Source organism: Impatiens glandulifera, chromosome 1 (genome assembly GCF_907164915.1).
Source record: "Impatiens glandulifera chromosome 1, dImpGla2.1, whole genome shotgun sequence".
Classification (NCBI taxonomy): Eukaryota; Viridiplantae; Streptophyta; class Magnoliopsida; order Ericales; family Balsaminaceae; genus Impatiens; species Impatiens glandulifera.
The window spans coordinates 25,494,692-25,509,104 of NC_061862.1; the positions used below are offsets into that span (position 1 = coordinate 25,494,692).

General features: G+C 33.6%; 2 protein-coding genes across 2 annotated transcripts; one reads left to right on the forward strand and one right to left on the reverse strand.

Moving 5' to 3' along the window:
- The first annotated feature begins 908 nt into the window (after window positions 1-908).
- Window positions 909-5,372, forward strand: LOC124920769 (prolyl 4-hydroxylase 1). The gene is made up of 11 exons (XM_047461322.1): window positions 909-1,097; window positions 1,504-1,551; window positions 1,709-1,761; window positions 2,301-2,366; window positions 3,105-3,179; window positions 4,184-4,258; window positions 4,478-4,548; window positions 4,657-4,708; window positions 4,791-4,880; window positions 4,947-5,039; window positions 5,122-5,372. The coding sequence occupies exons 1-11, from the start codon at window positions 1,028-1,030 to the stop codon at window positions 5,227-5,229; spliced, it is 801 nt and encodes a 266-aa protein (XP_047317278.1). The 5' UTR covers window positions 909-1,027; the 3' UTR covers window positions 5,230-5,372.
- An 810-nt stretch (window positions 5,373-6,182) lies between these two features.
- On the reverse strand, window positions 6,183-13,498 carry LOC124920999 (transcription initiation factor IIF subunit alpha-like). Its single transcript, XM_047461595.1, has 10 exons — window positions 13,358-13,498; window positions 12,079-12,262; window positions 10,074-10,232; window positions 9,681-9,826; window positions 9,082-9,449; window positions 7,911-8,026; window positions 7,695-7,829; window positions 7,270-7,485; window positions 6,806-7,012; window positions 6,183-6,550 (listed from the first exon to the last, which is right to left on the reverse strand). Exons 2-10 carry the CDS (start codon window positions 12,247-12,249, stop codon window positions 6,458-6,460), a joined length of 1,611 nt encoding a protein of 536 aa, XP_047317551.1. The 5' UTR covers window positions 12,250-12,262; window positions 13,358-13,498; the 3' UTR covers window positions 6,183-6,457.
- Window positions 13,499-14,413: the final 915 nt, after the last annotated feature.

The window sequence follows — 14,413 nt, forward strand, 5'->3', positions numbered from 1 at the left end:
AATTATATAATTTACAATTAAAAAAATTAATTATATTTTTTTAAGTTAAAAAATTACCTTCCTTTGAAGGTTTTAGGTGATAATGAATAAATAAATTATAAAAATTGTTTGGACTTTGGAGATATAGATCATTTGAAATTATTTTCGACTAAATTTCATTTTATTTATTTTCAACAGTATCTCCTCTGAGGTCAAATGACCTTCATAATAGGGTAAATGTGCTGACCAAACGCATAATTTTAAATGCATTTGGTGACCACTTCATATTTTTTTTTATGAAATTGCCTCTGTTGCGAGATGCAACCGTCGGTTGCGAGACGCAACCGGATGCCATGTGAAAAGTTCACAATCGCGAGACGCGACTTCGGTTGCGAGAAACAACCGACATTCGCGAGACGCAATCGACAATCGCGAGACCTAACCGACAATCGCGAGACGCAACCGACAATCGCGAGACGCAATTTGTTTTTTTTTGCTTTTCAAAAAAAAAAAGTTCGTATCGCGATTGCCGGTTGCGTCTCGTGAATGCCAGTTGTTTCTCACAACTGGGATTGCGTCTCGCGAATGCCAGTTGTTTCTCGCAACTGGGGTTGCGTCTCGTGATTGTGAACTTTTCACAGGGCATTGAGGACTTTTTACAGAGCATCCGATTGCGTCTCGCAACGGGAAAATTTCGTTAAAAAAATAAGAAGTGGTCACCAGCACATTTAAAATTATGCGCTAATCACCTGCTCATTTATTCTTTTTATAAAGTCATTTAAGTTTAAGTTATATACAAGTATATGTTTTATTTTATTTATTATATTATTTTATTTTATTTTGCTAAGAAAGAGATCAAACAGAAATAGTCTTGAAAGAAAAAGAAAAAAAAGGGAAAGATAGTCTTAACAGTCAAAATTAAGAAAAAAAAAAAAACCTTTAAAAGTTGAGATGCAGGCGCTCACAATCTATGTCCGGTGTCCTCGGCAGCCCAATTTGCGACCGGAAATCTCTGTCGGGCGGCGGTTTGATTCTCCAGCTCTCTTAAATGGCAATGGCGTCTGCAATGAGAATAGTTCTTGGCTTGCTAACGATTGTTTCTGTTGGCATGATTATAGGTAACGACGATCCGATTAGATATATAATTCCTTTATCATCCACCCGTTATGATCTGTTCCGTCATTTTCTCCTACTTTTTTGTTAATCAAGTCATTATTTACCTTAATTATTTGTCATATTCTCCAATTGGACTGAGTCTTAGTTCATTGTCTGAATCTTCTTTTAAGCATATCCTGTGATCTAAAACTAGTCTTGTTCCTAAATATGATCCGATTTGTTCATATTCTATAGTAATGGATCTAATACATAGTTTGAATTTCAGCACTTTCAAACCCTAGAATTGAGCTAAGTTGGGTTATGTTTATCAAAATTAATTGTCTGTAATTTCAACATGCTTTGATACTTACATGTTATGACTAAGGGATATGATAATTGAGACTTATACATGGCTACATGAACGTGCAGGAGCCATTCGTCAGTTGGTATTTATTCAAAAGTTGGAAGATTCTTATGGTAAAAATACTTGTCTCATCTTTAAGATTATTCATTTGAATTTCTCATGACATGCTCTTTTTAGCCCACATTTGGAATTCTGTTGGTAGCACAATTTGAGGAACTCAAGTTCAGCCATTGTGTTTATTATCTTGTAAATAGATTTCTTGTTTTTCAGGTGAGTCACATTTTGCCAATGATAAAGAGGCGGAAATCTTACGACTTGGATATGTATGATCTTTATTTTCTCACAAATGTTTCCCTTTTTTATCAAGCATTCTGATCATGAGTCATGACACTCTTAAGTTCATTATGCTTTTGCTGATATTTGAATATGGCTATTTTGATGATTGAATGTTTAATGCCTTAATCTTCCTTTTCATTTTTAGGGACCAAGAGTTATCCTAGAAAACTAATGTATCTTGTATTTAATGCCTAGTCCCATACACATTGTTGGGAATTGGGATAGTATAACTATTTGAACAGTGTTTTCAGAATGATCTTTGTTAAATTAGAATCCTAAAACATCTCAACTATTTTGTCCAAATTTCCTAAATTAGTATATATCAGAGCCCGGTTTCGGGTTCGATTCTCACTAGCTTCCTAAAATAAGAAAAAAACATAGTTTGATTATTTTCACTCTGTCCAATTATACTACTGGAAAAAAATGTCCACTAGAAAATTTTGTATAACCATCCTTACAAATATACCTTTCACTTTTATGATCAAATGCTTTATATTGCATCCAATATTTTGTCCTTCTGGTGCAGGTTAAACCAGAAATACTTAGCTGGTCACCTCGAATCATTTTACTGCATAACTTTTTGAGTGCAGAGGTATGCATATTTAACATGACATAGCTTGATGTCTTTTTCTATCTTCAAAGAATATTATATTATTTTCTTAACATTGCTTCACAAGCTACATCCTATTTGACTTGTTTGATCTTATTCTGTAAATTGATTTTTTTTTGTTACACATATCACCGTATTCTTCCTCAACATTTTTATGGTTTCCTTTATTTAAGGATGGAAATTTTTTGGTTTAGGAATCTAATTTTTCTGTCAATCTATTTTTCTGTTTTTTTTTTGCTTATCCCCCACTCCCTTTATGTAAAGATTTTAACTCCCCTCGTGTTCTTTGTTTCTAATGAAAAGTTGACCTTAACAAAAATGATGATAATAAGGAGTGTGTGCCCTGTGTACGCTTAGCGTAGTTCTTGATGTGTTTCTTCCTAGATGTACAGATTCTGTCATCTATTTTGGCTACTTTTATAACATATGGTATACATTGTTTCTTAAAATATATATACATATAACGACTATGAGTGTGTCTGAAGTGAATGCCTTGATGATGGTTAACTCTTCTTGTTCTTCAATGACATCACAAGAAAATCCAGCCCTGTTGCTTTTATGATGAAACTTTTCTTTAATCTATTAACTTTTGGAGTTTAAAGTTGGTCATCCTACAAGGTGGTTAACTTGTATGGTGGACTGGATCGCTATTAATTTTAAATGGATGCTTTCCCCTTCCACTTGGCTCAGTCAAACTTTACATTTAATTTTCCCTTGTAGGAATGTGACTACCTTAGAGCAATTGCAAAGCCCCGACTCCAGATTTCGACAGTAGTAGATGCAAAAACAGGGAAGGTGTGTATTTGTATTCTTCCAATCAATTATTTTGATTCTTGGTTGAAGATCTTATAATATTTCTTTTTGCTTAAATTTTTTGTACGTTTTATAAACATTTTCTTATCACTATATCTCCTATTAAGAACAACACCGATACTTGCCCTTGAGAACATCTGTTCTGGCAAAAGATAGTTTCATATATTTGAAATTAGTTGAAAATTAAAGATATGTTTTATATTTTAGGCAATTGAAATATATTATGGACTGGATATGTATGTTTATAGGCTACATAGAGACTAGGACAAGGTAAGTAATCAAATCAAATTATCATTATATAATCAAATTCAATATCTTAGGAATAATTTATCAACATTTTACACTCATGGTGATCGATACAGACAATATACCATGAAACTGAAATATGATAATCCATGTTTGCTGAATGGTTGTTAACTGACTAAAATTCCAGGATTAACTTACTTAATTCCTGATTTACTATTAAATTAAGCATAAGGTGACAAATCCTAAACAAAATAGAATTTTAATAAAAATTTATTCTAGCACTCATCAAATTAAAGCATATAAATATATCATACCCATATTGTTATATAAAGATGTAAACGAATTATGAGATAAAGTTTTAGTGAAGAAATCAATACTTTACTCGCACAAAGAAGTATATGGAGTTACTAAAGTCATTTTATCTTTAACCACATGACAATCAATTTCTATATATGCATAATAGGCTTGCATAAATTGACTTTTTTATTTGTTAATTTTGTTTTGAAGAAAAATGAACTTTTATGTCTAGATGTTGTACTAATTAATTTGGGCCTTGAGTGACTCCTATACTGGTTATCGGTTCAACACGATATTTGTTCTTGATTGATGCTTATTGTGTCAATATAAGATTATAATTTTTGTTGATGGTTTATTGCATCAATACAAGATTCATAGGAGATAGGAGAATGAAATGTTAAAGCACCAATTATTGTTCTTACTTTTTCCTCATTCATTCTCAGGGAATCAAAAGTGAAGTGAGGACAAGCTCTGGTATGTTTTTGAATGCTGAAGAAAGGAAATATCCAATGATAGAGGTTGGTACGCCTTAAGCCTGATTTCTAATGGGAAGTTATATCAAACAATATATTTTCCAAAAAAGAATAAAAACAAATCAATCAAGCCCAAACAAAAGATGGTAAATTTCAAAATTATTTGAAAAAAACTCCCTGCAACAATCCACATTAACATTAATTTTATTCTTAGCGAGATTGGATTGTGTTTACTTGCAATGAACACTTGTTTTGTGTGATCAGGCTATTGAAAAACGGATTTCAACATATGCTCAAGTACCAGTAGGGAATGGAGAATTGATTCAAGTCTTAAGGTGGGTATCCTTTCATATGTTTTTTTCTTACTTATTTTTTATCAGGGCCCTTGTAACAAGTGAAAACAAGGTAAATTTATCAAAGTCTTAACATTTGCTGAAGCACAGGTATGAAAAAGGTCAGTTATACAGACCACATCATGATTATTTTTCAGATACAGTAAGTCACTCACTCTCTATTATGAACACTTATAAAAGTCATTCACAAATAAAACAATATATATTTTTTATAATTATTGCAGTTTAATCTGAAACGCGGTGGCCAGCGCATAGCAACGGTGTTAATGTACTTGACTGATAATGTCGAAGGAGGGGAAACATATTTCCCACTGGTAATTATAAAATAGAATTTTCTTATGGGTTTAATTTCCCACTAAATATTGAATATTTTTGACTAGGCTGGTTCAGAAGAATGCAGCTGTGGAGGGAAAATGGTGGTAGGGATATGTGTAAAACCTAACAAAGGAGATGCAGTGCTATTTTGGAGCATGGTTTGTCTCTAATCATTATATAACTTAAAAACCATGAATCCTTTTGTGGTCTTTTATTAATAATAATAATAATGGTGGATAGGGGCTAGATGGTGAATCAGACCCAAAAAGTATTCATGGAGGATGTGAAGTATTATCAGGGGAGAAGTGGTCAGCAACCAAATGGATGAGACAGAAAATTACTTTTTGATTCATACATTTGTTTCCATATAATAATACATTATACATTATACATGTTACCTTCTTAATTAATTAGCAACAACCATAAAATAGATACATACTTACATACATATGATATATACAAATTTATTTATAGTAGATTCTTATATTATCCATAGATGTAGAAACAAGCTCACATATTATGTGTACTTATATTGGCAAGTATAACGCTAAATTGCTACCGTGAATGTCCGCAAATAGTTAATTTCTCTTTTTTTTTTACTTGTTAATATTTGTTATTAACTCAAAATGTTAGACTATAAAATCACAAATACTTTTAATGAAATGAAACCTTAGAGTAATGAAAAATAAAAAAGTATTGATAAGTCAAAGGAAAGAGAAATGATTTGGGTGACTGATGCTACAAATCCTTTTATTTAATTTTATTTTTCTCCCAATCCCTTCTTAATTTTTTTTCTCCTCGCCCACCACCTCTCCAATTTCTTCCTTTGGCGATTTCGGCGTCCAATTTCTTCCTTTGGCGATTTCGGCGTTTCCATCTTTCGCGACTTTGGCGATTTATTCCTTCTTCTGCGTCTCTTCTTTATATTTCAAGTTAAAAAATGGTAAGTCTTCAATTACCATATTCATTATTTGATTAATTCGCATTAATCCTACGTCTTTTCTTTTTGTTTCTTTTCATTTGATGCTCGAAAACACTAAAAGAAGGTAACCATTATGGAAACTTGAATTTGGAAACATTTTTTATTTATGTATCCTGATTCATTTACAATATCATCGGTCTTGAGTTAAATTTTGGATCTGAATAGTTAGGTTCAAAAATGAAGCCACTCAAATTCCTTGATTTACATTTGGCTTCGACAAAACCAATACTCCCTACATATGGAGAGTGAACCCTAAACTGTTATCAACAATTGCCAAAACCCTAGCAATAGGGCAGGTGACATCAACAATGAAAAACCCTTCACAAATAGAGCAACCATATTATATATTCACTTGAGTAAACAAAGAGACAGATTCTCTTAGTTTGCTACATAAATGAAAACTGTAACAAGAATGTTACATGCATACAAGTGAGCGCATTTTATTTATAGCGAAATAGCATAATTGTAGTGAATTTAGCATCATCTGATTTAGATATATAAATTCATCGTTATGTGTGAACACATGATAGTAGTGATATGAGTTATAGTTTGGGTGTAGACCATCAATCATTCATAAGATGATTGATCTTCTTCTCATTTCTCCCTTAGAACAACATAGCTAGGTCCATTACTAGTTTTGTGTATCTTGGAAATTCTCCTCAATATATCAGCAAATGCATCCTTATCCTGCAAATCATTGTAAATATCAACACAATATACCCTCATTCTCCAAAGCAATGATGTAAACACTATGTACCATTTCGACACACTTGTAGTTTTTGTATCTCAATTCGGATAAAGAAGAGAAACAACAAATAAATTACTGGTTTTTTCTTTTCCTAAGTTTAGTTTCCAAACATATCTCTATCTTTATGCAGAAAGAGAAACAAAATATTAAGAGGGCATGTTCCATTAAGAAACAATGGTTCACAAATAACGTACCTCTCGTGTTTTTAACCTTGACTTGAACTTAGCAACAAGGTCTTGAGTGGTCACGGGAGTTTTTTGCATTAGAACAGCCCTAATTTCATCCTCTGTGACAGGTCCAGTTGATGTTGGAGCAGGTTTAGATGACGATGATGATGCAGATGCACCTTTTGATGGCACACTCGCTTTTGTATTCTCATCTTTGGAAGGCGGCTTCACATCCTGATCCATGTGAGAGCTCTCATTAATAATTTTCATTCGAGAAAAGTAAAACAAGGGCAAAAGATAAACATATACATTTAAATAAAAAAATAAAGGTCAAAATTCCCAGGTGATGGCAGGGCAAATATTCTTCAAATAAAAAAAGTACTGAAAAAATACGGACTTAACATAGTACAGGGGCATCTTTGTAATTGATGAAAACGCAGATGGAACTCAACATCAAAATTTAAGAAGATTCATGAAATGAAATTACGTACACTTTCCACTTTAACTTTCTTTGCAGGAGTACCACTGGCTGACGACTTGGCATCTTCGCCAACTGTCTTTCGCTTTCCTTTTGACGACTTAGAAGGCGTAGAAGATTCCTTTTTTATGTCTTTTGCAGGTTTAGATGGACTATTATCAGTAGGTTCTTCTTTCAGAGTATCCTTCTGCTTAGGAGCTAGGACAGGCGAAAAACTGTCATCTTCCATCTGCACAAACAAAACAGGGGTGGTGAACAAAATGGAAAGTTAAATGAGGATATAATCAAGTTAAGTAGATATAGTGAAAATGACACAACTGTCAGTTATCAGTTTAGAGCAACAGAAGACCAGAAAGTTAGCAAAAAATATTCAACATTAGGTGAAACAACAAGAAGTAAAAATATTTAGATTGCTTTTTGGAGAGAACTGAAACTTACATCATCATCTTCATCTTCATCCTCAGCATCTGATTCGTTAAGCCCACCAGTTCTTCCTAGCAGCTTCTTCAATTCCTTCCCCGATTTGCTTAGTCCTCCCTCTTCTTCATTCGTTTCATCCTCATCCTCTTCATCCTACAGGCAAATGTCAAGATTGTGGAAAGAGAAAAATAGCATAGGCAGTTCTAGGGAAGTAAACATGAATTTCAAGTCAACCTGCTTGATCTCTGGAGGGGCATGAATCTCTGGAGCTAATTCTTCACGTTCTTCAGCATTATTGCCAACAGCTTCATCGTCGTCAGTGAAAATTTCTTCGTGCTCCCAATCATCTCCTAGAAAAGGCAAGAAAGAAGACAATTACACTAGTGATAGCTCAATCACAAGCCATAGATAAATTATTGCAATGGGATTTCAGTTATATATCCTGTAGGGATATAGACAACTAATAAAATAATCCATCACGATAAGAAACTTGCAAGGATTTTATTAGGCATACAAAACTAATCATTTGTGGTATGCAATGTAAAATATAAATCGATAAGAAATTTGAAAGACCTAAAATATTATCTATGTAAGGATACAATTGCAATACTCCTAAACACACATTAAAGAAGCCACATGCCTCTCCAGATCTTTCCACGTTATCTCAATCTAATGGATGTTTCTCCATATACCTAATATTGTCAATATTGATCTATTCACAAAATATTAACAAATAAATCACATCTTTAATGTTGAAGATCTCAATGTCAAGACACTTTCAACCACCTTGCTTCCATGGTGGCAAGCTTGCACTTTATTCACACACTTCAATTACCCCGGCCATGTCCTTTCCCCCACTTCCTTCTTCAACTAGTAAGCAAATGGTAAAAAGTGTTTGACTATGACTCTGTTAGTATTAAGATGGCTCTATGATTTTGTATGCTTTGGTTGGCTCACTACGCCATTAATACCATATGGATCTCAAAAGACGAATTTTGTACCCTACTCTTCTAGATGAATGCCTTCACGGGCACTCATGGGGAGAGTTCTTTAAAGGGAGAGACAATTCATGAGATATGTAGTAAAACTTACCAAAATCTATATCTTGACATATCAAATGCACACATAAGAGAGCAATAAAAAAACTTATTGAGTTCTTTAATTTTAATTTAATTAATAGGACAAGTTAGGTATTTCCAATATTTTAAATAATTGAGATAAATATTTGTCCAAGTACTAGATGAGGAGATTCCTAGAATAGAACCCAATCATTATATAAAGTATTGAGCGTGAATAATAATAATAAATCCTACATACACTTCATGTTTTTTAACCATGGGCGTTGTGTTGCCTTATTTTATTCTTTTGCATTAACATTCATGAAGTTCAAATGACAAGAATTCACCTTTCTCAATGTCATCGTCATCCAAGTCAAGGTCACCGCCCCTTGGACCTTCTTCATCGTCATCATCTCCACTTCTTTTATTGAGTCCAAGTCTGCTTTTCCTCGCTGCTTCTTCTTCTTCATCTTCTTCTCCTTTGTCAGACACATTGCCCTCATCCTCAACCCCAGTTGTCTTTTTGAGGCCCCTTCCACTACCTCCACTTTCCTTATCATCCCTTTCAACTTCACCAAATGCAGCAGCTCCATTATTTGCTGCTTTCATCATCCATCTCTCATAACCATCAGCAGTTTTCCTTCTGTTCTTCATTTTTTCTTCTGCTTCCTCCAAAGTCAGTTGTTTATACTGGGCGACTTTGTTAAAGTTATACCTTAAAAAACAAGCAAACAAAAAACTCATAAGAAAGATGGGCTTTATGAGAACTCCATTCAACTTAAATGACTTCTCACTGTCAAGTAAATATGTTGACTCATGCAACAATAAAAAAATAAAATTAACCAATGACCTATCTTTTGGTTAAACAATCAAAAGGGAAATCCTAGTCAGAAATGTCGCAAGATTCAAAGCCTTGCATTGTACATAACTGCAATATTAAGCTTACCAAGAACCCGCAGGAATCGCAACAAATTCTTTTGCTTGTGAAATTAGCAGGTAATAAGTTGCTGATTGTGCACCTTCAGGCTGGCCATGGTACTGATGTTGGCCCGTCTCATTAACCAGCAGCCAAGGTTTATTCTTGTATTTTTCCTAACAAAATAGATCATATAATGACTAGTAAGAGCTAGACTGAGTAACAGAAACATTTAGGTAACTAGATTAGTTAGCATGATTTCAAGGATTAAACACAAACCATAGTTCACAAAAGATAAAAAGATTCAACGTTAGTTTACACTTGAAAATTTTATGTCACAGTGGCTGATAAGAATAAAGTATTAAAAGATATGCTAACTTCTGTATTTTTCCTTCAGTAGATAAGACATTGGAACCTCATTACCCTCAATGTATCTGTGACTTGTCGTCCATGTAATCCTTCTTTCTGAAGTGTCCACTTATTTTCAGCATGTTGCTTCCTTGGAAAATTGGGAAGACCCGTCCCAAACCTACCAATGAAGAAATTTTTGTCGCTACTAGAACTTGCCCGGACATTATATTCCTAATAGAGAAATGTGAAGGTGTGGAATTAGTAGCCATAGTAAGAAAGACACAAAGCTTAAATAATGTGGATGGTACTAACACCAAAAAATAACTGAAGGCCAAAATCCCATATTTTAATCTGAAGTTTGAAAATATGTTCAAATTAGGACCTGATATTTAATTTAGTTCAAAATAGGACTCAAATAGAAGTTCAAATGAAGTCATTCTTAATGAATAACATGAGTCTCAATGCCTTTCTATAGATGAACATCTTGTTTTAATTAAAGCAATACTCTAACTAGTGGATAAATTCGAATAAAAATTGGGTAGATAAGTGTTGAGGATAATTAGCCACTTATTAGTTGTCTACAGGCTTGTATCCCATGATTTTAGGAAGTGATTATATCCTAGAAACCCATGTGTATTATGTATTTAAAGGGCACGACCAATGGAATAAAATCATCACAATTTTATTTAATCTTAATTTTCGCACTTACAAATTTAAAAATAAATAAACCAAGTCATTCTTGAAAATAAAACTACATGCAGTTCCAATTTGAGAAAGTTCAAATGACTAACACATCATTATATATAAATTGTCTACTGGTACATGTTAGTTTTATATTGGTTTGAGCCTTGCTCATAATTTAGCAACTTTAAGTTTCATATGAACATTCCTCAAATATTGAGTCTTGTTTTGAAAGAAACTAAAAATCATATTGTCCCGATTTGAACATCTGAGCAAACTTAGAGCACTTATTTGTCTTTTTGGCAAAATATTTTTTAGATCTGTGCAATTGTTTGACAAATACTCGGATACCAAGGACTTGGATGGAGATTAAGGAATGGATCATTAATGGTACCAAAACTGAAACCTTTCATTCTAATGTTCTAAAATGCTTATTTGGTACTATGATCTATGAGATATGGAAGGAGAGAAATGCAAGAGTCTTCACAAGAACTAGAATGAATGAAGATGAGGTGTGGAAAGAAGTCAAGAGAAGTGCAATTTCTCTTATTAGAACTTGGAGAAAAGTTCAGAATACTTACAAAAATTGGAAAATATGTCAAGAGGTTGGTATAGACTGTGACCAAGTCACGAAAACAAATAGTTATATGTATAGATCTAATTCATTTATTTTGATAGTTTTACAGATTGTAGTCGGAGCTCAAATTTTTGTTTTAAAGTTCATTTGTTTTTCATTTTAAAAAGAGCTAAAGCATGTTTTACTTCTTCTACAAAAATGTAACGCTTTGGGATTTTTTTTAATAAAATGGTCATGTACCGTTTGCTCAAAAAAAATTTAGATATGTGAAACACTCGGTTGCCAGAACAGACTACTTTTTTCTTTTTACCTTTAGGTCTCGCCCCTAATAATAAACCAACAAAATAAAGACAAATATAGATGTATATGAGATCACCCAAAAATTGCCAAACAATAAAGACAAATAAATGTAAATGAGAAGGGAGAAACGTGTATGCTTCTACTTGCATTTCATTAAATAGCAGTTCTTCAAGCAGATCCACCAATGTAATTTTAGTGTTGGGTAGACTATATATGGAATGACAGTGAACAAAAAACTAGTACTAGGCATGAATCAAATGTCAACAAAAACTTCAGGTTCTATCCAATACCTGATAGATAAAAATTTAAATAAAGACCAATTTCAAATTTCAGTCGAGCTAAGGGTCCAATTAAGGCATAAAGTTGGATCATTGCTACATTTCAGTCGAGCTAAGGGTCCAATTACAAGGTCAATTCTCTTGATCTATTAAAAATAGTGTGAATATAGAATTTAATCATATCCCGACATCCTACATATATCAACATGTATTTATTTGGAGAAAGGGTGCTGGTACATACTCGAATCAGGCGAGAAATAGTAGCACCACAATCATAACATTTGCCTCTATTCTCAGCCATTGTTTTACCACAGGTCAAGCAAAGAGTCAAGTGTTTGCATTGGCTTCCGTACAAATCCTTGGAAGATCCACATCCACCGCATTGTGACTTTAATTGCAAATCAAGTGACATGATGACCCTCGCCCTACATTATATACACGAGATTCATTATGAAGTCCCTCCTTCAATAATTATTGTGTTCATTAGATATTGCAAATGATTCATGTAGTACAATTTGAAGGATAGACATCTTGCAATTTGTTAAGGATAAGTCAAGAGAATGTACACGAAGACATATGGGCTAGGGTGTAGAAGATAGAAACCTTAAAACTAACTACTTAAAACGACCTGAAGGCCAGTTGCCAGAATTAACATAATAACAACCACCTATTGTTAGGAGCTAGCATTTGTTTGTTGAGCCAGATGAATGTTAGAAACCTTCAAGAATGGTGGTTGATTTTGGCGTGGACGAATCGTCGAATACCAAAGATTTTAAAAGCTTCTCTATAAGGAAAAGAAGTGCTCACAAGTGTTTTAATTGCTAAAAAGAATATGCCATATAGGAAAACTAAAGGATGACTATCCGATGCCAAGTTATTATTGGTTTATTCCAGTGAGTATGGAAGCATAGTCTCTACATCAGATCCAGAGCATACCAACTATATATCTCAAGATGATAATTGTTTCACATAGATCAAACAATTCCTAAGTGAATTCCTATGTGTGTTCGACGGAGAATTCATTCATCTATTAGTAAATTTGATCTTTTAGACAAATAATTAGTGAAAGTTTCTTATTTGGGAAGCTATTGGGTGGATGGGTTAAAAACAAAGCCCCTTTTTTTTATTATCTAGATTGTTCATATTAGAACAGAGAAGCTAAAATCTATATATTATTATAGGGTTTTAGTCATAAAGAATTATTACCTACAAAAGATTAAACAAGGAAGAGAATGGCTGTGAGATGGGAGATAGAGTGCTGAAAAAACAACAAAACTAGATGTTTAAATATGGAAGAAACACTGCAACGTTAGGTTTGGAGAGAGATCGAAGTGGAGAATTCAAATTCCTAAGCCGCTTCAATAATGTCTTAAGAACTTTCAGCGGGGAACAGTAGATATCATAAAGCGGAATCCAAGTGCGTGCGTGCTCCAATTCGTACCATTTTGAGCCAGGATGGATTCTTTAAGCCAAGAATCATACACAAAGGAATAAGAAAATATTCAGACATAGTTAGTTACCTTGTCTGAGAAAATAAGATGACGGTGGTGGTGGTCGGTAGTTGAACTCAACCGAATCGCTATTACAGAGAACGATCAGAATCGAGATGAATGAGAGAGAGAGAGAGATCAGGTTCGGACACAATTAATAATGTTTTGAAGAACAAACAAAGTTAGGGCATTTAATAATCACTTTAATAAGCTTTTAGATTTGTTTTATTTCTAATTAATATGTTTTCTTTTTATTTCCACGATTTTCAGTGATACGGTTATAAATCAGAATTATTTATAATTTGAGATACAGCTGAGTTATAAAATTATGTTATTATTTCATATTATTATTTAAAAATAATAATAAATTTTATTATTTTAATTTTATTAAAATTACACAATTTTTAGTGACACGTTCTAAAGGGAAATTTGATGAAATGGCCCCTAACAGGGGAAATTCCAGAAAAGGCTCGCGCCTACTAATGTTGGCAAAAAGACCATTTTGCCCTGCGAAATGTCAGAAATACCCCTCGGGCGCCAGTTTTTACGCTCACTGACGCGAATTACCATTCACGCGATTTCATCTAAAACGCGTGAGTTCATCAACGCGTTTTAGATGAAACGCGTGAATGGTAATTCGCGTTTTTCAATTAACGAGAATTCCCATCTACGTTTTTCATCTAAATCGCGTTGATCAACTCACGCGATTTATATGAAATCACGTGAATGGTAATTCGCGTCCTTCGTCTTATATATAACTTTTTGGCCCTAATTTAAAATAAAAACCCCCCGATTCTCCCTTCCACCCCGACTTCCAAAACCACGTCTTCTCAACTGTCGACTTTTCATTCCGACTTCCTTCAACATCGATCAAGATCATCGTTCATCATTATCGTTCCTCGTCCAACATCATCGACTTTCCACCGTCTCTTCGACATCATCGACTTTCCACCGTCTCTTCGACATCATCGTCTTTCCATCGTCTCTTCGACATATTCCGGTGAGTTTAGGGCTTAAGGGTTAGGTTTTTATGTATATTATATCGTTTATATTGATTGATATTGATGTATTTAGGGTTTAGGGTTT

What these genes read in the sequence shown, in the direction of transcription:
- LOC124920769 (XM_047461322.1), top strand. Translation starts at nt 1,028, where the DNA reads ATGGCAATGGCGTCTGCAATGAGAATAGTTCTTGGCTTGCTAACGATT. An exon ending in TTCTGTTGGCATGATTATAG is followed by an intron (nt 1,098 to 1,503) that starts GTAACGACGATC and finishes ATGAACGTGCAG; the next exon opens with GAGCCATTCGTCAGTTGGTA. An exon ending in GAATTGATTCAAGTCTTAAG is followed by an intron (nt 4,549 to 4,656) that starts GTGGGTATCCTT and finishes GCTGAAGCACAG; the next exon opens with GTATGAAAAAGGTCAGTTAT.
- LOC124920999 (XM_047461595.1), bottom strand. Translation starts at nt 12,249, where the DNA reads ATGTCACTTGATTTGCAATTAAAGTCACAATGCGGTGGATGTGGATCT. An exon ending in GCGATTCCTGCGGGTTCTTG is followed by an intron (nt 9,450 to 9,680) that starts GTAAGCTTAATA and finishes TTGTTTTTTAAG; the next exon opens with GTATAACTTTAACAAAGTCG. An exon ending in ATGAAGATGAAGATGATGAT is followed by an intron (nt 7,486 to 7,694) that starts GTAAGTTTCAGT and finishes TTGTTTGTGCAG; the next exon opens with ATGGAAGATGACAGTTTTTC.